Raw genomic sequence first — 26,643 nt, 5'->3', positions numbered from 1 at the left:
GTCCTGAGTACGCTGATACCCCATATGTGGGGGGAACCACCGTTTGGGCGCATGGGAGGGCTCGGAAGGGAAGGAGTGCCATTTGGAATGCAGACTTAGATGGAATAGTCTGCAGGCGTCACATTGCGTTTGCAGAGCCCCTAATGTACCTAAACAGTAGAAAACACCCACAAGTGACCCCATATTGGAAACTAGACCCCCCAGGGAACTCATCTAGATGTGTTGTGAGTACTTTGAACCCCCAAGTGTTTCACTACAGTTTATAACGCAGAGCCGTGAAAATAAAAAATATTTTTTTTTCCCACAAAAATTATTTTTTAGCCCCCAGTTTTGTATTTTCCCAAGGGTAACAGGAGAAATTGGACCCCAAAAGTTGTTGTCCTATTTGTCCTGAGTACGCTGATATCCCATATATTGGGGTAAACCTCTGTTTGGGCACACGGGAGAGCTCGGAAGGGAAGGAGCACTGTTTTACTTTTTCAACGCAGAATTGGCTGGAATTGAGATCGGACGCCATGTCGTGTTTGGAGAGCCCCTGATGTGCCTAAACAGTGGAAACCCCCCAATTATAACTGAAACCCTAATCCAAACACACCCCTAACCCTAATTCCAACGGTAACCCTAACCACACCTCTAACCCTGACACACCCCTAACCCTAATCCCAACCCTATTCCCAAGTGTAAATGTAATCTAAACCCTTACCCTAACTTTAGCCTCAACCCTAGCCCTAACCCTAGCCCTAATGGGAAAATGGAAATAAATACATTTTTTAAATTTTTCCCTAACTAAGGGGGTGATGAAGGGGGTTTGATTTACTTTTCTAGCGGATTTTTATGATTGGCAGCCGTCACACACTGAAAGACGCTTTTTATTGCAAAAAATATTTTTTGCGTTACCACATTTTGAGAGCTATAATTTTTCCATATTTGAGTCCACAGAGCCATGTGAGGTCTTGTTTTTTGCGGGACGAGTTGACGTTTTTATTGGTAACATTTTCGGGCACGTTACATTTTTTGATCGCTTTTTATTCTGATTTTTGTGAGGAAGAATGACCAAAAACCAGCTATTCATGAATTTCTTTTGGGGGAGGCGTTTATACCGTTCCGCGTTTGGTAAAATTGATAAAGCAGTTTTATTCTTCGGGTCAGAACGATTACAGTGACTCATTTATATCATTTTTTTATGTTTTGGCGCTTTTATATGATAAAAACTATTTTACAGAAAAAATAATTATTTTTGCACCGTTTTATTCTCAGGACTATAACTTTTTTATTTTTTTGCTGATGATGCTGTATGGCTGCTCTTTTTTTGCAGGGCAAGATGACGTTTTCAGCGGTACCATGGTTATTTATATCTGTCTTTTTGATCGCGTGTTATTCCACTTTTTGTTCGGCAGTATGATAATAAAGCGTTGTTTTTTGCCTCGTTTTTTTTTTTTTTTCTTCTTACGGTGTTTACTGAAGGGGTTAACTAGTGGGCCAGTTTTATAGGTCGGGTCGTTACAGACGCGGCGATACTAAATATGTGCACTTTTATTGTTTTTTTTTTTTTATTTAGATGAAGAAATGTATTTATGGGAATAATAATTTTTTTTTTTTTCATTATTTAGGAATATTTTTTTTACACATTTGGAAAAATTTTTTTTTACTTTTTTATTTTGTCCCAGGGGGGGACATCACAGATCGATGATCTGACAGTTTGCACAGCACTCTGTCAGATCACCGATCTGACATGCAGCACTGCAGGCTTCACAGTGCCTGCTCTGAGCAGGCTCTGTGAAGCCACCTCCCTCCCTGCAGGACCCGGATCCGCGGCCATCTTGGATCCGGGGCTGGAGGAAGCAGGGAGGGAGGTGAGACCCTCGCAGCAACGCGATCACATCGCGTTGCTGCGGGGGGCTCATGGAAGCCCGCAGGGAGCCCCCTCCCTGCGCGATGCTTCCCTGTACCGCCGGCACATCGCGATCATCTTTGATCGTGGTGTGCCGGGGGTTAATGTGCCGGGGCCGGTCCGTGACCGCTCCTGGCACATAGTGCCGGATGTCAGCTGCGATAGGCAGCTGACACCCGGCCGCGATCCCACCGTGAGCGCTGCCGATCGCATATGACGTACTATCCCGTCGGTGGTCATAGGGGCCCACCCTGTTGTGAATTCCGCTCTTGGGCTCCCTCCGGTGGTTGTAAGTAGCACTTCTGTGAGTTCTGCTCTTGGGCTCCCTCTTGTGGTTTCAAGTGGTATGGCTGCTCCTTGGAGTTAGCTGTCATCAGCTGCCTCCACTTATCGTGTCTTCTGCTCGGCTATTTAGGCCTGGCTCTTTCTTCAGCCAGTGCCACTTGTAATTGGTTCCTGGTTGGATTCACATCTCTTTGGATTTCCCTGTTATCCTGACCAGTTCAGCAAACCTAAGTTTTTGCTTGCGCTTTTTTGTTCACAGATTGTGGACTTATCCGTTCAGTGCTTTCTATGTTTGTCCAGCGTTATCAGTATGAATTAATTCTGTCTTGCTGGAAGCTCTGGGAAGCAGATTTACCCTCCACACCTTTAGTCAGGTGTGGAGATTTTTTTGTGAACTCTGCGTGGATTTTTGTAGTTTTGTAGTTTTATACTGACCGTACAGTATTCCATCCTGTCCTATCTATCAAGCTAGACTGGCCTCCTGTGCTCATCCTGGTTTCATTCTGTGTATGTCTTTTCCCTCTCCACTCACAGTCATTATTTGTGGGGGGCTAATCTATCCTTTGGGGATTTTCTCTGAGGCAAGATAGTTTTCCTGCTTCTGTCTTTAGGGGTAGTTAGCTCTTAGGCTGTGACGAGATGCCTAGGGAGAGTTAGGAGCATTCCACGGCTACTTCTAGTGTTGTGTTGAGCTTAGGGACTGCGGTCAGTACAGTTACCACTTCCTTCAGAGCTCGTTCCATGTTGCTCCTAGACCACCACATCATAACAGTACAAGTGGCCAAAAATGAATTAAATGCATCTCAAAAGAAGGAAAAGAAAGTTCTGAACCATTTTTTTTTCTGTGCTCTGGTTTGTCTTTTTTTTTTCCTCTTGATATCTGGGTGGTTCAGGATATATGCTTTGGCATGGATGTTCAGGGTTTGTTTTCTCGTGTGGATCAACTTGCTGCAAGAGTACAGAGTATCCAGGACTATGTTGTCCAGACTCCGGCTTTAGAGCCTAGAATTCCTACTCCTGATTTGTTTTTTGGGGACAGATCCAAGTTTTTGAACTTTAAAAATAACTGCAGATTGTTTTTTGCTTTGAAACCCCGTTCTTCTGGTGATCCCATTGAGCAAGTAAAAATCATCATATCCTTGCTGCGTGGTGACCCTCAAGACTGGGCTTTTTCTCTTGAAACAGGGGATCCGGCATTATTGAATGTTGATGCATTTTTTCAAGCGCTCGGATTATTGCATGACGAACCTAATTCTGTGGATCATGCAGAAAAAACCCTGTTGGCCTTGTGTCAAGGTCAGGAAGCGGCAGAGTTATACTGCCAGAAATTTAGAAAATGGTCTGTGCTCACTAAATGGAATGAAGAGGCTCTGGCTGCTATTTTCAGAAAAGGTCTTTCTGAAGCCCTTAAAGATGTTATGGTGGGCTTTCCTACGCCTGCCGGTTTGAGTGAATCTATGTCTCTAGCCATTCAGATCGATCGGCGTCTGCGCGAGCGCAAAGCTGTGCACCATATGGCAGTATCCTCTGAGCAGAGTCCAGAACCTATGCAATGTGATAGAATTTTGACTAGAACAGAACGGCAGGAATTCAGACGTCAGAATAGGCTGTGTTTTTACTGTGGTGATTCTGCTCATGTTATCTCTGATTGCCCTAAGCGTACTAAGAGAGTCGCTAGGTCTGTTACCATTAGTACTATACAGCCTAAATTTCTCTTATCTGTGACCCTGATTTGCTCATTGTCGTCCTTTTCTGTCATGGCACTTGTGGGTTCAGGCGCTGCCCTGAATTTAATGGACTTAGAATTCGCCAGGCGCTGTGGTTTTTCCTTGCAGCTTTTGCAGAGCCCTATTCCTTTGAGGGGTATTGATGCTACACCCTTGGCCAAGGATAAACCTCAGTACTGGACACAGATGACTATGTACATGGCTCCAGCACATCAGGAAGATTGCCGTTTTCTGGTGTTGCATAACCTGCATGATGTTGTTGTACTGGGTTTTCCATGGTTACAGGAACATAATCCGGTGCTGGATTGGAAAACTATGTCGGTGACTAGTTGGGGTTATCAAGGGGTACATAGTGACGTTCCTGTGGTGTCAATTTCTTCTTCCCCCTCTTCTGAGGTCTCTGAGTTTTTGTCGGATTTCCAGGATGTATTTGATGAGCCCAAGTCCAGTTCCCTTCCTCCGCACAGAGACTGTGATTGTGCTATTAACTTGATTCCTGGTTGCAAGTTCCCTAAGGGCCGACTTTTCAATCTGTCTGTGCCAGAGCATGCCGCCATGCGGAGTTATGTCAAGGAGTCTTTGGAGAAGGGGCATATTCGGCCCTCTTCGTCACCATTGGGAGCGGGTTTCTTTTTTGTTGCTAAGAAAGATGGCTCCTTGAGACCCTGTATTGATTATCGTCTTCTTAATAAGATCACGGTCAAATTCCAATACCCCTTGCCTTTGCTCACTGATTTGTTTGCTCAGATTAAGGGGGCTAGTTGGTTTACTAACATTGACCTCCGAGGGGCATATAATCTTGTTCGTATTAAACAGGGTGACGAATGGAAAACTGCATTTAATACGCCCGAAGGCCATTTTGAATACCTTGTGATGCCATTTGGGCTCTCTAATGCTCCATCTGTGTTCCAGTCTTTCATGCATGATATTTTCCGCAATTATCTTGATAAATTCATGGTCGTATATTTGGATGATTTTTTGATTTTTTCCGATGATTGGGAGTCTCATGTGAAGCAGGTCAGGATGGTGTTCCAGATCCTTTGTGATAATGCTTTATTTGTGAAGGGGTCTAAGTGCCTATTTGGAGTTCAGAAGGTCTCTTTTTTGGGTTTTATTTTTTCTCCCTCGTCTATAGAAATGGATCCTGTTAAGGTCCAAGCTATTCATGACTGGATCCAACCCACATCTGTGAAGGTCCTTCAAAAATTTTGGGGCTTTGCTAATTTCTATCGCCGTTTCATTGCCAACTTTTCCAGTGTGGTTAAGCCCCTTACTGATTTGACGAAGAAAGGCGCTTATGTGACGAATTGGTCCTCTGAGGCTGTTGAGGCCTTTCAGGAGCTTAAACGCCGATTTACTTCTGCCCCTGTGTTGCGTCAGCTGGATGTTTCTTTTACTTTTCAGGTTGAGGTCGACGCTTCTGAGATTGGGACAGGGGCCGTTTTGTCTCAGAGGGAGTCTAATGGTTCTTTGATGAAACCGTGTGCTTTTTTTTCCAGAAAGTTTTCGCCTGCGGAACGCAATTATGATGTCGGCAATCGGGAGTTGTTGGCTATGAAGTGGGCGTTTGAGGAGTGGCGACATTGGCTTGAGGGAGCTAAACACCGCGTTGTGGTCCGTAGTCCTGACCGATCATAAGAATCTGATTTACCTCGAGTCGGCCAAGCGGCTGAATCCTAGACAGGCTCGATGGTCCCTGTTTTTCTCCCGTTTTGATTTTGTGGTCTCGTATCTTCCGGGATCTAAGAATGTTAAGGCTGATGCCCTCTCTAGGAGTTTTTCGCCTGATTCTCCTGGAGTCCTTGAGCTGGTTGGCATTCTTAAGGAGGGGGTGATTCTTTCTGCTATCTCCCCTGATTTGCGGCGGGTGCTTCAGGAATTTCAGGCTGATAGGCCTGACCGCTGTCCAGTGGGGAAGCTGTTTGTTCCTGATAGATGGACAAGTAAGGTAATTTCTGAGGTTTATTGTTCAGTGTTGGCTGATCATCCTGGGATTTTTGGTACCAGAGATTTGGTTGCTGGGTCCTTTTGGTGGCCTTCCTTGTCGCGCGATGTGCGTGCTTTTGTGCAGTCCTGTGGGACTTGCGCCCGGGCCAAGCCTTGCTGTTCCCGCGCTAGTGGGTTGCTTTTGCCTTTGCCGGTCCCTGAGAGGCCCTGGACGCATATTTCCATGGATTTTATTTCAGATCTTCCTGTTTCCCAGAAGATGTCTGTTATCTGAGTTGTTTGTGACCGGTTCTCTAAAATGGTCCATCTGGTACCTTTGCCTAAGTTGCCTTCCTCCTCAGATCTGGTTCCATTATTTTTTCAGCATGTGGTTCGTTTGCATGGCATTCCGGAGAATATTGTGTCTGACAGAGGTTCTCAGTTTGTCTCTAGATTTTGGCGGGCCTTTCGTGCTAGGATGGGCATTGATTTGTCTTTTTCTTCGGCGTTTCATCCTCAGACTAATGGCCAAACTGTGCGAACTAATCAGACCTTGGAGACCTATTTGAGATGCTTTGTGTCTGCTGATCAGGATGATTGGGTGTCTTTCTTGCCGTTGGCCGAGTTTGCCCTTAATAATCGGGCTAGTTCGGCTACTTTGGTTTCACCTTTCTTTTGTAATTTTGGTTTTCATCCTCGTTTTTCTTCTGGGCAGGTTGAGCCTTCTGATTGTCCTGGTGTAGATTCTGTGGTGGACAGGCTGCAGCAGATTTGGACTCATGTGGTGGACAATTTGACGTTGTCTCAGGAAAGGGCTCAACGTTTTGCTTACCGCCGTGTGTTGGTCCCCGGCTTCGTGTGTACAGCCGACATGTGCCCGAAATACCCGCATGTGGAATCGCGATCCACCCATGGATATTAACCTATTAAATGCCGCTGTCAAACTCTGCATTTAATGTGCGCTTCTGGCCATTGGGCCGGAAATCTGCCCACTGGTGACCCCCCATCACGTGATCGTGGGTCACCGGTGGGTTGGCATGACAACCAGAGGTCTCCTGGAGACCTCCATGGTTGTCACTGCCGGCTTGCTATGTGCGCCACCCGGTGGTCAGCACTCATATCAAGTGAACAATTCTACTGTATACAGGTGATCAGATCATCGCCTGTAGGTAGCAGAGCCGATCGGGTCATGGCAGCTTCCAGTCTCCCATACTATTGAAGCATGCCAAAAGTAAAAAAAAAAAAAAGAAGTTTTTAACCCCTTTCTGACATCAGACATACTATCCCGTCGAGGTGACCTGGGCCCGTATGACCATCATCGATGGGATAGTACGTCATATGCGATCAGCCGCTTTCACGGGGGGACAGTGGCCAATCGCGGCCGGGTGTCAGCTGATTATCACAGCTGACATCCAGCACTATGTGCCAGGAGCGGTCACGGACCGCTCCCTGCACTTTAACCGCCGGAACACTGCGATCAAACAAGACAAGATCGCAGCGTTCCGGTGGCATAGGAAGCATCGCGCAGGGAGGGGGCGCCCTGCGTGCTTCCCTGAAACCCTCAGAACAACGCAATGTAATCGCGTTGTTCCAAGGGTCTCCTCCCTGCAGGCCCCCGGATCCAAGATGGCCACGGGGTCCTGCAGGGTGGTGGCTGTTATGAATAGGTAATTCAGAACCACAATGGACCTTGAAGTTCAGAGCACAAAGTGACCTGATAATAACCAAAATACATAGGACGAGCTCTGAGACGTGGGAACTCTGCTGACCGCAATCCCTAATCCTATCCAACCACACTAGAGGTAGCCGTGGATTGCGCCTAACGCTCCCTATGCAACTCGGCACAGCCTGAGAAACTAGCTAGCCCTGAAGATAGAAAAATAAGCCTACCTTGCCTCAGAGAAATACCCCAAAGGAAAAGGTAGCCCCCCACATATAATGACTGTGAGTTAAGATGAAAATACAAACACAGAGATGAAATAGATTTAGCAAAGTGAGACTTACTGAATAGACCGAGGATAGGAAAGATAGCTTTGCGGTCAACACAAAAACCTACAAACAACCACGCAGAGGGGCAAAAAGACCCTCCGCACCGACTAACGGTACGGAGGTGCTCCCTCTGCGTCTCAGAGCTTCCAGCAAGCAAGAAAAACCAATATAGCAAGCTGGACAGAAAATATAGCAAACAAAAGTAACACAAGCAGAACTTAGCTTATGCTGAGCAGACAGGCCACAGGAACGATCCAGGAGGAAGCAAGACCAATACTAGAACATTGACTGGAGGCCAGGATCAAAGCACTAGGTGGAGTTAAATAGAGCAGCACCTAACGACTTAACCTCATCACCTGAGGAAGGAAACTCAGAAGCCGCAGTACCACTCACATCCACCAACGGAAGCCCATAGACAGAATCAGCCAAAGTACCACTTGTGACCACAGGAGGGAGCTCGACCACAGAATTCACAACAGTACCCCCCCCTTGAGGAGGGGTCACCGAACCCTCACCAGAGCCCCCAGGCCGACCAGGATGAGCCATATGAAAGGCACGAACAAGATCGGCAGCATGGACATCAGAGGCAAAGACCCAGGAATTATCTTCCTGACCATAACCCTTCCACTTAACCAGATACTGGAGTTTCCGTCTCGAAACACGAGAATCCAAAATCTTCTCCACTATATACTCCAACTCCCCCTCCACCAAAACCGGGGCAGGAGGATCAACAGATGGAACAATAGGTGCCACGTATCTCCGCAACAATGACCTATGGAATACGTTATGGATGGAAAAAGAATCTGGAAGGGTCAAACGAAAAGACACAGGATTAAGAACCTCAGAAATCCTATACGGACCAATGAAACGAGGCTTAAACTTAGGAGAGGAAACCTTCATAGGAATATAACGAGATGACAACCAAACCAAATCCCCAACACGAAGTCGGGGACCCACACAGCGTCTGCGATTAGCGAAACGTTGAGCCTTCTCCTGGGACAAGGTCAAATTGTCCACTACATGAGTCCAAATCCGCTGCAACCTGTCCACCACAGTATCCACACCAGGACAGTCCGAAGACTCAACCTGCCCTGAAGAGAAACGAGGATGGAACCCAGAATTGCAGAAAAACGGCGAAACCAAGGTAGCCGAGCTGGCCCGATTATTAAGGGCGAACTCAGCCAACGGCAAAAAGGACACCCAATCATCCTGATCAGCAGAAACAAAACATCTCAGATATGTTTCCAAGGTCTGATTGGTTCGTTCAGTCTGGCCATTTGTGTGAGGATGGAAAGCCGAGGAAAAAGACAAATCAATGCCCATCCTAGCACAAAAGGCTCGCCAAAACCTCGAAACAAACTGGGGACCTCTGTTAGAAACGATGTTCTCTGGAATGCCATGTAAACGAACCACATGCTGGAAGAACAATGGCACCAAATCAGAGGAGGAAGGTAATTTAGACAAGGGTACCAAATGGATCATATTAGAGAAGCGATCACAAACTACCCAAATGACCGACATTTTTTGAGAGACGGGGAGATCCGAAATAAAATCCATAGAGATATGTGTCCAAGGCCTCTTCGGGACCGGCAAGGGCAAAAGCAACCCACTGGCACGAGAACAGCAGGGCTTAGCCCGAGCACAAATCCCACAGGACTGCACAAAAGAACGCACATCCCGCGACAGAGACGGCCACCAAAAGGATCTAGCCACTAAATCTCTGGTACCAAAGATTCCAGTATGACCAGCCAACACCGAACAATGAACCTCGGAGATAACTTTATTCGTCCACCTATCAGGGACAAACAGTTTCTCCGCTGGGCAACGATCAGGTTTATTAGCCTGAAATTTTTGCAGCACCCGCCGCAAATCAGGGGAGATGGCAGACACAATTACTCTCTCTTTGAGAATACCCGCCGGCTCAGGCAAACCCGGAGAGTCGGGCACAAAACTCCTAGACAGGGCATCCGCCTTCACATTTTTAGAGCCCGGAAGGTACGAAACCACAAAGTCAAAACGGGAGAAAAACAGCGACCAACGAGCCTGTCTAGGATTCAACCGTTTGACAGACTCGAGATAAGTCAAGTTCTTGTGATCAGTGAAGACCACCACGCGATGCTTAGCTCCTTCAAGCCAATGACGCCACTCCTCGAATGCCCACTTCATGGCCAGCAACTCTCGATTGCCAACATCATAATTTCGCTCAGCAGGCGAATACTTCCTGGAAAAGAAGGCGCATGGCTTCATCACCGAGCAATCAGAACCTCTTTGCGACAAAACAGCCCCTGCTCCAATTTCAGAAGCATCAACCTCGACCTGTAACGGAAGCGAAACATCTGGTTGACACAACACAGGGGCAGAAAAAAAACGATGCTTTAACTCTTGAAAAGCTTCCACAGCAGCAGAAGACCAATTGACCACATCAGCACCCTTCTTGGTCAAATCGGTCAATGGTTTAGCAATACTAGAAAAATTACAGATGAAGCGACAATAAAAATTAGCAAAGCCAAGGAACTTTTGCAGACTCTTCAGAGATGTCGGCTGAGTCCAATCATAAATGGCCTGGACCTTAACAGGGTCCATCTCGATAGTAGAAGGGGAAAAAATGAACCCCAAAAATGAAACCTTCTGAACACCAAAGAGACACTTTGATCCCATCACAAACAAAGAATTAGCACGCAGGACCTGGAACACCATTCTGACCTGCTTCACATGAGACTCCCAATCATCCGAAAAGACCAAAATATCATCCAAGTATACAATCAGGAATTTATCCAGGTACTCTCGGAAGATGTCATGCATAAAGGACTGAAATACTGATGGAGCATTGGCAAGTCCGAATGGCATAACTAGGTACTCAAAATGGCCCTCGGGCGTATTAAATGCAGTTTTCCATTCATCGCCCCGTTTAATACGCACAAGATTATATGCACCACGAAGATCTATCTTGGTGAACCAACTAGCCCCCTTAATCCGAGCAAACAAATCAGATAGCAGCGGCAAGGGGTACTGAAATTTGATAGTGATTTTATTTAGAAGGCAGTAATCAATACAAGGTCTCAGCGAACCATCCTTCTTGGCCACAAAAAAGAACCCTGCTCCCAATGGCGATGACGACGGGCGAATATGACCCTTCTCCAAGGATTCTTTTACGTAACTCCGCATAGCGGCGTGCTCAGGTACAGATAAATTAAACAGTCGACCCTTAGGAAACTTACTACCAGGAATCAACTCGATAGCACAATCACAATCCCTATGCGGAGGTAGGGCATTGGACTTGGGCTCATCGAATACATCCCGGTAATCAGACAAGAACTCTGGGACCTCAGAAGGGGTGGATGATGAGATAGACAGAAATGGAACATCACCATGTACCCCCTGACAACCCCAGCTGGACACAGACATTGATTTCCAATCTAATACTGGGTTATGTACTTGTAGCCATGGCAACCCCAACACGACCACATCATGCAGATTATGCAACACCAGAAAGCGAATATCCTCCTGGTGCGCAGGAGCCATGCGCATGGTCAGCTGGGTCCAATACTGAGGCTTATTCTTGGCCAAAGGCGTAGCATCAATTCCTCTCAATGGAATAAGACACTGCAAGGGCTCCAAGACAAACCCACAGCGCCTAGCAAACTCCAAGTCCATCAAATTCAGGGCAGCGCCTGAATCCACAAATGCCATGACAGAATAGGAAGACAAAGAGATCAAAGTAACGGACAAAATAAATTTCGACTGTACCGTACCAATGGTGGCAGACTTAGCGAACCGCTTAGTGCGCTTAGGACAATCGGAGATAGCATGAGTGGAATCACCACAGTAGAAACACAGCCCATTCTGACGTCTGTGTTCTTGCCTTTCAGCTCTGGTCAAAGTCCTATCGCACTGCATAGGCTCAGGTTTATGCTCAGATAATACCGCCAAATGGTGCACAGATTTACGCTCACGCAAGCGTCGACCGATCTGAATGGCCAAAGACAGACTCATTCAAACCAGCAGGCATAGGAAATCCCACCATGACATCCTTAAGGGCTTCAGAGAGACCCTTTCTGAAAATAGCTGCCAGCGCACATTCATTCCATTGAGTGAGCACGGACCACTTTCTAAACTTCTGACAATAAATCTCTATCTCATCCTGACCCTGACACAGAGCCAGCAAATTTTTCTCTGCCTGATCCACTGAATTAGGTTCATCGTACAGTAATCCGAACCCCAGAAAAAACGCATCAATATTACATAATGCAGGATCTCCTGGCGCAAGGGAAAATGCCCAGTCTTGAGGGTCGCCACGTAATAAAGAAATAATGATCTTAACTTGTTGAACTGGGTCACCAGAGGAGCGAGGTTTCAATGCCAGAAACAGTTTGCAATTATTTTTGAAACTCAGAAATTTAGCTCTATCTCCAGAAAACAAATCAGGAATAGGAATTCTTGGTTCTAACATAGATTTCTGAGCCACAAAGTCTTGAATATTTTGTACTCTTGCAGTGAGATGATCCACACATGAAGACAGACCTTTAATGTCCATCACTACACCTGTGTCCTGAACCACCCAAATGTCTAGGGAAAAAAAAAGGCAAAACACAGTGCAAAGAAAAAAAAATGGTCTCAGAACTTCTTTTTTCCCTCTATTGAGAAGCATAGTACTTTGGGCCTCCAGTACTGTTATGAATAGGTAATTCAGAACCACAATGGACCTTGAAGTTCAGAGCACACAAAGTGACCTGACAATAACCCAAAAACATAGGACAAGCTCTGAGACGTGGGAACTCTGCTGACCGCAATCCCTAATCCTAACAAACCACACTAGAGGTAGCCGTGGATTGCGCCTAACGCTCCCTATGCAACTCGGCACAGCCTGAGAAACTAGCTAGCCCTGAAGATAGAAAAATAAGCCTACCTTGCCTCAGAGAAATTCCCCAAAGGAAAAGGTAGCCCCCCACATATAATGACTGTGAGTTAAGATGAAAATACAAACACAGAGATGAAATAGATTTAGCAAAGTGAGACTTACTGAATAGACCGAGGATAGGAAAGATAGCTTTGCGGTCAACACAAAAACCTACAAACAACCACGCAGAGGGGCAAAAAGACCCTCCGCACCGACTAACGGTACGGAGGTGCTCCCTCTGCGTCTCAGAGCTTCCAGCAAGCAAGAAAAACCAATATAGCAAGCTGGACAGAAAATATAGCAAACAAAAGTAACACAAGCAGAACTTAGCTTATGCTGAGCAGACAGGCCACAGGAACGATCCAGGAGGAAGCAAGACCAATACTAGAACATTGACTGGAGGCCAGGATCAAAGCACTAGGTGGAGTTAAATAGAGCAGCACCTAACGACTTAACCTCATCACCTGAGGAAGGAAACTCAGAAGCCGCAGTACCACTCACATCCACCAACGGAAGCCCATAGACAGAATCAGCCGAAGTACCACTTGTGACCACAGGAGGGAGTTCGACCACAGAATTCACAACAGGTGGCTTCTCAGTGCCCACTGAGAGCAGGCGCCGGCAAGCCTCCTGCACTTCCTGTCAGATCGCTAATCTGACACAGTGCTCTGCAAAGTGTCAGATCAGCGATCTGACACTATATAGTGATGTTCTCCCCCCCCCCCCCCCGGGGCAGTGTTAAAAAAATATATGTATAAAAATATGTTCTTTTAAATTCCTGAATAAAGAAAAAATATATATATTGTTCCAATAAATACATTTCTTTATGTAAAAAAAACAAAAAAACAATAAAAGTACCCATATTTGGTATCACCGCGTCCATAACGACCCGACCTATAAAACTCCTTCAGAACCCCTTCAGTGAACACCGTAAAAAAATTAAAAAGAAAGATGCAAAAAACCAACGCTTTATCACCATACCGCTGAACAAAAGTGGAATAACACGCAATCAAAAAGACTGATATAAATAACCATCGGACCTCTGAAAACATCATCTTGTCCCGCAAAAAAATGAGCCACCATACAGCATCAGCAAAAAAATAAAAAAGTTATAGTCCTCAGAATAAAGAGATGCAAAAACAATAATTTTTTATATAAAATAGTTTTTATTGTATAAAAGCTCAAAAACAATTAAAAAATGATATAAATATGTAATCCTACTGACCCGAAGAATAAAACTGCTTTATCAATTTTACCACTCGCGGAATAGTATAAACGCCTCACCCAAAAGAAATTCATGAATTGCTGGTTTTTCTCAAAATGTGGTGATGCAAAAACTATTTTTTTGCAATAAAAAGAGTCTTTTAGCGTGTGACAGCTGCCAAACGTAAAAACCAGATAAAAAAAACCCACTATAAATAGTAAATCAAACCCCCCTTCATCACCCCCTTGGTTATGGAAAAATAATAAAATTAAAAAAATTATTTCCATTTTCCCATTAGGGTTAGGGTTAAGGCTAAAGTTGGGTCTAGAGTTGGGCTTAAGGTTTGGATTATGTTTACGGCTGGGATTAGGGTTAGGGGTGTGTTGGGGTTAGGGTTGTGGTTAGGGTTGGGATTAGGGTTAGGGGTGTGTTGGGGTTAGGGTTGGAGTTAGAATAGGGGGTTTCCACTGTTTAGGCACATCAGGGGCTCTCCAAACGCGACATGGTGTCCTATCTCAATTCCACCCAATTCTGTGTTGAAAGAGTAAAACAGTGGTTCTTCCCTTCTGAGCTCTCCCGTGCGCCCAAACAGGGGTTTACCCCAACATATGGAGTATCAGCGTACTCAGGACAAATTGGACAACAACTTTTGGGGTCCAATTTCTCTTGTTACCCTTGGGAAAATAAACATTTTGGGGCTAAAAATCATTTTTGTGGGAAAAGAAATCATTTTTTATTTTCACGGCTCTGCGTTATAAACTTTAGTGAAGCACATGGGGGTTCAAAGTTCTCACAACACATCTAGATAAGTTCTTTGGGGGGTCTAGTTTTCAATATGGGGTCACTTGTGGTGGGTTTCTACTGTTTAGGTACATTAGGGGCTCTGCAAACGCAACGTGACGCCTGCAGACCATTCCATCAAAGTCTGCATTCCAAAACTGCACTCCTTCCCTTCCGAGCACTGCCACATATGGGGTATCAGCATACTCAGCACAAATTGTTTACTCTTCAAAAAATGCACAACAACTTTTGGGGTCCAATTTCTCCTGTTCCCCTTGGGAAAATAATAAATTGGGGGCAAAAAGATCATTTTTGTGAAAAAAATATAATTTTTTATCTTTACGGCTCTACATTTATAAACTTCTGTGACGCACTTGGGGTTCAAAGTTCTCACCACACATCTAGATAAGTTCCTTAGGGGGTCTACTTTCCAAAATGATGTCACTTGTGGGGGGTTTCAATGTTTAGGCACATCAGGGGTTCTCCAAACACAACATGGCGTCCGATCTAAATTCCAGCCAATTTTGCATTGAAAAGTCAAACGGCGCTCCTTCCCTTCCGAGCTCTGCCATGCGCCCAAACAGTGGTTTACCCCCCACATATTGGTTATGAGTGTACTCAGGACAAATTGCACAACAACCTTTGGGGTCCAATTTCTGCTGTTACCCTGGGGAAAATAAAAATTTGGGGGCGAAAAGATCATTTTTGGGGAAAAAAAATGATTTTTTATTTTTACTGCTCTACATTATAAACTTCTGTGAAGCACTTGGGGGTTCAAAGTGCTCACCACACATCTAGATAAGTTCCTTAGGGGGTCTACGTTCCAAAATGGTGTCACTTGTGGGGGTTTTCCACTGTTTAGGCACATCAGGGGCTCTCCAAACGTGACATGACGTCCCATCTCAATTCCAGCCAATCTTGTACTGAAAAGTCAAATGGCGCTCCTTCCCTTCCGAGCTCTCCCATGCACCCAAACAGTGGTTTACCCCCACATATGGGGTATCGGCGTACTCAGGACAAATTTTTGGGGTTCAATTTCTCCTGTTACCCTTCGTAAAATAAAGCAAATTGGGTCTGAAGTAAATTTTTGTGAAAAAAAATTAAATGTTCATTTTTTTTTAATATTCCATAAATTCCTGTGAAGCACCTGAAGGGTTAATAAACTTCTTGAATATGGTTTTGAGCACCTTGAGGGGTGTAGTTTTTAGAATGGTGTCACACTTGGGTATTTTCTATCATATAGACCCCTCAAAATGACTTCAAATGAGATGTGGTCCCTAAAAAAAAATGATGTTGTAAAAATGAGAAATCGCTGGTCAACTTTTAACCCTTATAACTCCCTAACAAACAAAAAAATAATTTGGCTCTGATGAAAATTGTGCTGATGTAAAGTAGACATGTGGGAAATGTTACTTATTAAGTTGGAAAATTGCGAAATCTTCAAAATTTACGCCAAATTTCCATTTATTTCCACAAATAAACTCAAGTAACAGCAAAGAAATTTTACCACTATCATGAAGTACAATACGTCACGAGAAAACAATGTCAGAATCACCGGGATCCGTTGAAGCGTTCCGGAGTTATAACCTCATAAAGGGACAGTGGTCAGAATTGTAAAAATTGTCCCGGTCATTAACATGCAAACCACCCTTGGGGGTAAAGGGGTTAAAAATATTTTTTTTTAAATAAAAAATATATAAAAGTTTAAATCACCCCCATTTCGCCCCATTCAAAATAAAATAATAATAAAAAAAATCAAACATGCACATATTTGGTATCCCTGCATTCAGAATCACCCGATCTATCAATAAAAAAAAGGATGAACCTGATCGCTAAATGGCGTAGTGAGAAAAAAAGAATTGCGTTTTTTTTTGTTGCCGCGACATTGCAGTAACGGGGGATCAAAAGAACGTATCTGCACCAAAATGTTATCATTAAAAACGTCAGCTCGGCACGCAAAAAATAAGCTCTCATCCAACCCCAGATCATGAAAAATAGAGATGCTACGGGAAATGGTGCAATTTTTTTTTTTTTAATTTAACAAAATTTGGATTTTTTTTTTCACCACTTGGATAAAAAAGAACCTAGACATGTTTGGTGTCTATGAATTCGTAATGACCTGGAGAATCATAATGGCAGGTCAGTTTCAGCATTTAGTGCATATGGTAAAAAAAATCCAAAAATACTTTGTGGAATTGCACTTTTTTTTTTGCAATTTCACCGCACTTGGAATTTTTTTCTTATTTTTGAGTGCATGTTATGGTAAAACCAACAGAGCGGCAGTGCTGGAGTTGGAGTGGTATAGGTGGACAGCTGACAGCAACTACCCCAGCAAAATCCTCTGATTGCCAAGGATCTCGGCAGCTGGACCAATATCTCCCATAGCTGAAGGGTTTCTTAGTGTCATACAATACCTCTAAGTCAAAGATCTCGAAGCACCAATGATTTCTAAAGTATTGAGAAAGAAATGTCCACGTCTAATGACTGATGATTTATTTCAGTGAGAACCAGTCACAGGCAACGCTGCAAGAGGAGCTCATCACAGAGGATGACTTACGGCTCATAGAAGAGCGGGAGACTGCCATCCATCAGCTTGAGGTTAGACACTGATCTACTGAACTCGATTGAGAGGTCATCCCTTCCATACGTTCCATTATTTTTCGGCTGTCAGCTCTCCTGGGTGGTGCAGTATATATAGAGGTTCTGTCATCCGTCTGTAACTTGCTACTTCTCTCTAACTTGTCATTCATGCGTTCCATCGTTATCTGCATCATAGATGCAGGAACATTCTTTGCCTTGCTAACCACCATGCATTCCCCCTGTTATTTCCCAATGGCTTTCCTGCCCCAGACTTGCAGCCTGCTTCTCTGATATGACTGTGAGCAATTTAGCAGCCAGGAGAGCAGGGGAAGACAGACAAAGACCAGCCCTCCACTTCCTGTATACAGATATAGATCAGCCCTCCACTTCCTGTATACAGACCAAGACCAGCCCTCCACTTCCTGTATACAGACCAAGACCAGCCCTCCACTTCCTGTGTACAGACACAGACCAGCCCTCCACTTCCTGTGTGCAGACTCAGACCAGCCCTCCACTTCCTATATACAGACCAAGACCAGCCCTCCATTTCCTGATACAGACACAGACCAGCCCTCCACTTCCTGTATACAGACAGATCAGTCCTCCACTTCCTGTGTACAGACACAGACCAGCCCTCCACTTCCTGTGTACAGACACAGACCAGCCCTCCACTTCCTGTGTACAGACACAGACCAGCCCTCCACTTCCTGTGTTCAGACACAGACCAGCCCTCCACTTCCTGTGTACAGACACAGACCAGCCCTCCACTTCCTGTGTACAGACACAGACCAGCCCTCCACTTTCTGTGTGCAGACACAGACCAACCCTCCACTTCCTCTATACAGACCAAGAGCAGCCCTCCACTTCCTCTATACAGACCAAGACCAGCCCTCCACTTCCTCTATACAGACACAGACCAGCCCTCCACTTCCTGTGTGCAGACACAGACCAGCCCTCCACTTTCTGTGTGCAGACACAGACCAGCCCTCCACTTCCTGTGTGCAGACACAGACCAGCCCTCCACTTCCTGTGTGCAGACACAGACCAGCCCTCCACTTCCTGTGTGCAGACACAGACCAGCCCTCCACTTCCTGTGTGCAGACACAGACCAGCCCTCCACTTCCTGTAATCTGTTTGAACAGAAGGGAGACACTTTTTGTTGCGATTATTCAGGGGGGCTTTATTTTTGCAATAAAGTGATTCTCCTGTATTTCCTGTAATATCTGATATCTCAATGCATATTCAACAGGAGGATATCAGGGGGATAAATGAGATCTTTAAGGATTTGGGTATGATGGTCCATGAGCAAGGAGAGATGATCGGTAAGTACTGTATGGTGGCTGAGAGGGGCCACAGCGCCACAAATCCCAGCATTTATCACAGATATTCCTCCTACCTGTAAGTAATGTCTGTTATTGTGTCACGCAGACAGCATAGAGGCCAACGTGGAGAATGCCGAGGTGCATGTCCAGCAAGCCAACCAGCAGCTGGCCCGGGCCGCAGAGTACCAGGTGAGGGGCCACCACCAGACCCTAGTAGTGCCACCTATCTTCATACACATGCACAGGTCATTTAGCAAAAAAGAAATGTCATCCAGTCGGATCCCAATCCTGCACTGTGCTGTATTCGAGCTGGTGACATCCGACAGTTTTGCCACTAAACGGTTAAGTACTATTGCTGGAGGAAAGCGGTCACTAGTGCAGATTATTACTGGAGGGGGGAGATACTTGTCTATTTCCCATGAAGCCATGCTGGAAGGGGTTGTAAATGAATTATTTCCAGATAGACCAGCAGTTTTTCAGTTTACTGCTGATTTACAGTTTTTTGTCGTTCTTGAGATAGAAATATTTTTCTTTTGTTGACATCTGGTTGCCATGGAGACCGACCACTGCTACTAGCCGGCAGAATATTCGCATTTCTTACGAGCTCTTTTTTGCTTAGCTTGAAAGCACTGGCCAGGATCGTTGGAGCTCACTGTTACCGCCTAATCTCAGCCAGCTTCAGCACTGTGCTTACAAGTTAGACAGAAGCGGTGGTCTGTCTCCTAGGCAACGAGCTGTAAACAAAAGTGCTAATATCTCAAGAATGGCTAACATTTCTTAAAAGCAGTAAATGGCAAAAGTGCTTGTATTTAGAAGAACTGTCCTTCAATATCCATCTATGAAGGTGGTACTAACCCTGTAAAGTCTCATAAGTCATGGACTCCCCTAAATAGTGACAATACTTCAGTGAGGTGATGCAGCGAGTAGCAAAATGTCATATTCTGCAGAGATCGTTGTTGTTTTCCATCTTCTCATGTCACTCTTCTTCCATTTTCATTCCAGCGCAAGTCCCGGAAGAAGATCTGCATCATCATCTTTGTGCTCGTAATAGCCGCTGTAATTCTCGGTTTGATTATCTGGGCGGCCACCAGAAATTAGGAAATGCCTGGAAAAGAAGAGATCCTTTTAACTACTTTTATTTTTTTGTCTTTTTATTCAAAATTGTTAATACTAATCAGCGGAGACATGTCTGACACGTAGAAGATGAAGACTGCCATGTGTGTATACACAGGTTCTTCTCACAAAATTAGTATATCATCAAAAAGTTAATTTATTTCAGTTCTTCAATACAAACAGTGAAACTCATATATTATATAGAGTCATTACAAACAGAGTGATGTATTGCAAGTGTTTATTTCTGTTAATGTTGATGATTATGGCTTACAGCCAATGAAAACCCAAAAGTCATTATCTTAGAAAATTAGAATACTTTATAACACCAGCTTGAAAAAATGCAGAGGAGCTAAAGGCTGCTATCAAAGCAACCTGGGCTTCCATAACACCTCAGCAGTGCCACAGGCTGATCGCCTCCATGCCACGCCACACTGATGAAGTAATTGGAGCAAAAGGAGCCCCGACCAAGTATTGAGAGCATTTACTGAACATACATTTCAGTAGGCCAACATTTCAGATTTTAAAATAATTTTTTTAAGCCGGTGTTATAAAGTATTATTATTATTATTATACATTTTTATTATTATACATTTTTATAGCACCATTTATTCCATGGCGCTTTACATGTGAATACGGGGCAAATATAGACAAATAAATTAAACATGAGCAGATAACAAGGCACAAGAGTACATAAGGAGGGAGGACCCTGCCTGCGAGGGCTCACAGTCTGCAGGGGATGGGTGAGGATACACTAGGAGAGGGAAGAGCTGGCTGTGCGGCTGTTCAGTAGGTTGAGGATCACTGCAGGCTGTAGGCTTGTCGGAAGAGATGAGTCTTCAGGTTCTTTTTGAAGGTTTCTATGGTAGGCGAGAGTCTGATATGTTGGGGTAGAGAGTTCCAGAGTATGGGGGAAGAACGGAAGAAGTCTTGGATGCGGTTATGGGAAGAAGAGATGAGAGGGGAGTAGAGAAGGAGGTCTTGAGAGGATCGGAGGTTGCGTGTAGGTAGGTACTGGGAGACCATGTCACAGATGTATGGAGGAGACAGGTTGTGGATGGCTTTGTATGTCATTGTGAGGGTTTTGCTTTCAAAATATTGTATTAGATTTTCAACTTTAATGGGAAAAAGGGGGGGGGAGGGGGAGATAGGAGGGGGGGAGGGGGAAAGGGTAAGGAGAGGGGAAAAAAGGGGGGGAGGGAAAAGGCAAACCCCCTGACATTAGGGGGGATAACAAAACGATTTTCACATTAGAAGTGCATAGATAATAAATTGCAGGAACTATGTACATTTACAAGATACTCAAGAACATGTGTAAGAGCAGTAATAACATTAAACGACACATTATTTGACTCTTTATGAGTCGACGAAAGCACTAAAAACAGGAGAACTTTTTATGATTGGCGAATGGAGCATGAACAGGACTGTTGTTTCAAGTGATAGGTGTAGGGAATTGCTGATCCCATCTGGACCATTTTTTTGCGAATTTTAGGTACTGATTGTTAGCAATTGCGAAGTGGAACTCGTGGGATCTATGTAGTGAGATCCTTGAGATAATGTCTTTTGTTGATGGGGTTTGTTGAGTTTTCCAAAGGGAAGCAATGAAGTTTTTTACAACTAAACAGATATGTATCACCAATAGTTTCTGATTATGATCGAGCTGACCGAGTCCAAGAGACAACAAAGCTCCCTGGGGCTTCAAATCGAAGGGTGCATTTGTGAGTTTGTTGATAACTTCTTTAGAGATTTTCTTCCACAGAGGGTTTACTGCAGGACAGCTCCAAAATATATGCATGATGTCACCTCTTTGGCCACAGCTTCTCCAGCATTGAGAGGAATTTATGGTATCCATGTGTGCCAATCTACTGGGGGTGTAGTACCATCTTGAAACTACCTTGAAGTGAGTCTCTTGTAGAGCCATTGAGAGGGTGGACTGGTAAGAAGTGGTGAAAGCCTCCTCCCACTCCTCAATACTGTGGATACTTTTTATTTCTTGTTCCCACTTAGACATCGGGGGGCTCTTAGAAAGAATGAAATCTGAGTTGAAGCTGTTATATATGAATTTGTGGCTCCAAAATATGCAATGTCCTATGTTGCTTAGAAGTTTGATAGACGTTTCAGATAATTTAGGTCTCTTCCCCATAAAAGATCCTATGTTCTTTTTAAGTATCAAGAACTCAAGGAAGGAAGATGAATGAATACCATATTGACATTTCATATTTTGGAAGCTTATGAATGCCTCTCCTGTGTGTATATCCCCAATTTTCTTAATCTTTGAATCTAACCATATTTTAGGGAGGGTTTGGTCGATTATGGAATAAGCCAGGGAGATGGGGATATTTCTTAAGATAGCTGAGTGTTTAAGGCCTTTTTTTTGGTATGATAGTTTCTTCCAGGCTGAGGCTATTGCCTGGAAGAGGGGGTGAGATACTGAATCTGGGAGGTTGCCAAATATTGTTTTGTAGATAACCGATTTTGGGTGACGAGTATTGTTTAGTGCTGTCTCAAGATCTAACCATACTGGCGGGCTAGAGCTCTGCAGCCAATGGATACTCTGTTTTATAAGCAGGGTGTGGTAATGGGCTTTGATGTTTGGAATGTTAATCCCTCCGTTTATTTTTCTTTTACAGAGAGTCTGGGTGGCGCATCTTGACTTTTTTGAATTCCAAATGAAGGCTTTTATCTGTGCCTGTAGGTGGGTGAAGCTGATGTCTGGAAATGGCAGGGGAAGGCATCTAAGGGTACCGTCACACAGTGCAATTTTGATCGCTACGACGGCACGATTCGTGACGTTCGAGCGATATAGTTACGATATCGCCGTGTCTGACACGCTCCTGCGATCAGGGACCCCGCTGAGAATCGTACGTCGTAGCAGATCGTTTGAAACTTTCTTTCGTCGTCTAGTGTCCCGCTGTGGCGGCATGATCGCATGGTGTAACATATATCGTATACGATGTGCGCATAGTAACCAACAGCTTCTACATCGCACATACGTCATGAAATTATCGCTCCAGCGTCGTAGATTGCAAAGTGTGACAGCAGTCTACGACGCTGGAGCGATATTGTTACGATGCTGGAGCGTAACGGATCGTACCGTTGTAGCGATGAAAATTGCACTGTGTGACGGTACCCTAAGGATGTAGAGGAGTCTAGGTAGGGTGAATAGTCCCATTGTCAGCACTCTACCCCACCATGACAGTGTTTTATCTCTATGTGTTAGGATTTCTTTGTTTAGTATTTCTTTTAGCAGGTTAAAATTTGATTTTATTGTCCCTTTAGTTGTTTTATTTATTATGATGCCTAAGTATGTTCCTTTTCACACCAATTCAAGGTTGTTAAGTTCTTTATGATTTGGGTTTGGTCTTTGTTAAGACCTATTGGAAGTATATTGGACTTGGCTTCGTTTATTTTAAAGTTTGAGAATGTGGAGAATCTTTCCATAATTGTGAGGGTTTTGAACTGGAGTCTTTGGGCGATACGAAGCCAGCGAAAGGCTTGACATAGGGGAGAGGCTGGGGAATAGCGGGGAGACAGGTAGATTAGTCGGGCAGCAGAGTGTAGGATGGATTGGAGTGGTGCTAGAGGGGAGTCCAGAGAGTAGGAGGTTGCAGTAGTCGAGGCGGGAGATGATAAGGGCATGCACTAGCGTTTTTGCAGTGTCGCGGTCAAGGAAAGCACGGATCCGGGAAATATTTTTGAGTTTGAGACAGCAGGAGGAGGCAAGGGCTTGGATATGTGGCTTGAAAGAGAGGGCAGAGTCGAGGATCACCCCGAGGCACCGGGCGTGTGGGACTGGGGAAAGTGAGCAGCCATTGACATTGATGGATAGGTCTGGTGGAGGGGTAGAGTGAGATGGGGGAAAGATGATGAATTCTGTTTTGTCCATGTTCAGTTGTAGAAAGCGAGCAGAAAAGAAGGCTGAAATAGCAGACAGACAGTGCGGGATTTTGGTAAGTAAGGAGGTGAGGTCAGGTCCGGATAGGTAGATCTGCGTGTCATCAGCGTAGAGATGGTACTGCAAATCGTGGGATTCTATGAGCTGTCCCAGGCCGAAAGTGTAGATGGAGAAGAGTAGGGGTCCTAGAACAGAGCCTTGAGGAACACCGACTGACAAAGTATTCTGATTTACTGAGATAATGACTTTTGGGTTTTCATTGGCTGTAAGCCATAATCATCAACATTAACAGAAATAAACACGTGACATATATAACTCTGCACTGACTCTATATAATATGTGTTTCACTGTTTGTATTGAAGAACTAAAATTAACTGTTTGATAAAATTTTAATTTTGTGAGAAACATATATATTTATATAATATAACGTGGTGCCTGGTGGTGACCTGAGGACACATGTCTGACACGTACAAAGTGAAGAATGCCATGTATATATCTATATATATCATGACGGTGCCTGGTGTGTCCCCCGCAGGTTACCGGCTCCGTACACTCTACTCGACCCTCGCACAATCAGTGTTAGAATTCGCTTTACAGAATTCATTGGATTATAGCATATTCTGTGCGCCGCATTATTAAAGGGATGCCATTCCTAACCACTAAACAAGATAAGGGTTATTGTTCCCTTTATATAAGTTTTTTTTTTTCATCATCTTTATAGTATGCCAAAAATAATGGGGTTGTTCACATTTTTTGTTTTGTTAAATACTTGTTCTTACGGCTAAAAAATGATTTTTGCAATAGGGCTTCATTACCAAATGTTGCACCGTTTGGCTTTTCCAGGCTCTTTTTTTTTTTTTTTTTGCACATTTCTCTTTTATGTGGTCAGAAATCAGCTGCGAGAATCTCAGGAAAAGTTAAGATGTTAAAAGCTAAATGGTGAGCTCGCTGTGAGGTTCTCAGTTAACTTGTTATGCTACAGGTTGAACTTGATGCACGTACGCTTACCTTCAGCCATAAAAGCTATGGGATTCTGCAGCCAGCAGTACAGAGGCTACAGGAGGCAGGCGGTACAACCCAAATGTAAATACGACTTTTAGCCCAAAATATATGCATTTAGTACAAAAAAGTATGGCATCCAACCCCTTTAAGTAAAATGATAAAGTATCAATTCTTATTAAAATGTGGCTTGAAAAGGTTTACAGAAGATCTTAAAAATAATCTGAAATCTCCATACTGCAGTGCCAAATGCCAGACTGATGCCAAAACAACGACTAATGAAATAATTGTCTTAAAACGCCCCTTTTCAGGGTGGAGAATATGGTTTTGCCAGTTACCCCCCAGGGGCTCCTACTTTACATTTTTTGGGCCCAAGGCGGTGTAAGGAGAAAGAGAAGCTATAGTCCCCTCCTGGACGTGAGTGACTCCTCCGCTGCACAGGGAGCTCATTCTGATGAGGAGTCTGTAGCGGGCTCATCTGGCTTTTTCTGAGCTCCTCTGTGTTGATTTTTTTTTTTTTTTTATCACATACGACATCAAGGTTTAGCTGAACTTTCATGTGGTCATCTGAGAGGAGCTAACAAAAAAGACAAGAGTTACAGATTCCTCTTCAGAACGAGCTTACTGATAGATTCTTAGTTAACTCATCCAGCAGCCCACAATGTGCACGGACGCAGAGCCTATAAAAAGCTAAACGGTGCACATTTTTTAATGAAAGCCAATTGTAAATATGATTCTCAGCCCAATATAAAAATAAATTGCTCCCAACGGGGGTACATATCTTTTAAGTACAGGTTGTAAATTAGGGAGCAATACCATTAAAGGGAATGTGAGACTTTGCTATGTAATCTGAGAGCAGCATAATGTAGAGATAGATGGCCTGATTCCAGTGATGTGTCACTTAAAACCCTGTGTGTTGCTGTTTCAATATAATCAGTGTTTTATCAACAGGAGATTATCGCTGGAGGACTAGGTGTCTGTCTCGTGCCTATCATCCTACCATGCCCAGCAACACTGGCTGCTTTCTGTGTACGCTGTATATGCTGCTAATCAGTCGTGTGGGTGGGGTTATACACAGAAAGCATCCAATCAGTGAAGTGGGCGGGGTTATACACAGCTCAGCACACCAGCTGCACTCAGTAAAGTAAGTGACACATCGCTGGAATCAAGTTCTCTGCCCCTACATCATGCTGCTGTCAGATTGCATAGATAAAACCTGCTTACAGATTCCTTTAATGGAAAATAAATCCCCCCATTCCTGTACGGCTGCACCCCTCCAGCAGATGACCCGAGATATAATTATTTATTACCAATTGTGAAACGATTCCTGCTAGTGGCCACATGTAGGACATCCGTCGTGGCGGTGAGATGCCGACGTACAGGTTGTACATGCTGTTGGCTGTTATTTTCCTGTCGGGTTTACTGTCGTTCCCAGTATGTGCCGTATATTCCAGTGCTTCCTACCACTGATCTGATGGCTTCATGCCTCCCCTGTAAGCACTGGGCACGGGGAGACGCCACAATTCCAGTTGGGTTGGGAAGCTGTAGATTCTCTTACTGGTTTTATACTTTATTGTGTTTTTACGCCCCACCATATTTGTTGGTTTCTTGTTACTGTGTAGACTGAAGAAGCCGCAGATAATTCCCCCGAGCTCCGGGATCGCCATTGGTTTGGGGTGTTTTTTTGTGGGTCAGGTTGTGTTTCTGCCTGTATAGCGATGATGATAATCACTCCATTGGTTCTCCGATGAGGGCCACATCTCGGGGCCAATACAGCTTTGTGTGCTGTCATTTGTAGGTGTCAGTGATTTGTGCCAAAATGCTTTCCTTTTTTTTTTTAGTCCATTTTTGTTGCATATATCCAATTCTTGGCCTGGGAAAACCTGTTAATTGTGACTAGTTACAGCAAAGCTTAGCGGGCTGTGCCACTGCCGTAAAAAACATCATGTTTCCAGTGCTCAGCAGCATTCTTTTCACAGGTCGATAATAGGAAATAAAACTTACTGAGCTTTCCGTTTTACAATTTTTTTTCTATTAC

At 44.3% G+C, this 26,643-nt stretch overlaps 1 protein-coding gene across 1 annotated transcript in view; it reads left to right on the top strand.

Moving 5' to 3' along the window:
• Positions 1-19,839, top strand: part of STX7 (syntaxin 7) — a 48,948-nt gene extending 29,109 nt beyond the window's left edge. Inside the window, exons 7-10 of the mRNA XM_069726726.1 lie at positions 17,201-17,297; positions 18,529-18,601; positions 18,708-18,790; positions 19,604-19,839. Coding sequence (XP_069582827.1) covers positions 17,201-17,297; positions 18,529-18,601; positions 18,708-18,790; positions 19,604-19,699 — 349 coding nt within the window. The 3' untranslated portion in view covers positions 19,700-19,839. The remainder of the gene's footprint in view (positions 1-17,200; positions 17,298-18,528; positions 18,602-18,707; positions 18,791-19,603) is intronic.
• Positions 19,840-26,643: the final 6,804 nt, after the last annotated feature.

This window comes from Ranitomeya imitator, chromosome 1 (assembly GCF_032444005.1).
Source record: "Ranitomeya imitator isolate aRanImi1 chromosome 1, aRanImi1.pri, whole genome shotgun sequence".
In the NCBI taxonomy this organism is placed as follows: Eukaryota; Metazoa; Chordata; class Amphibia; order Anura; family Dendrobatidae; genus Ranitomeya; species Ranitomeya imitator.
This window is presented reverse-complemented; position numbering and strand designations above follow the sequence as displayed.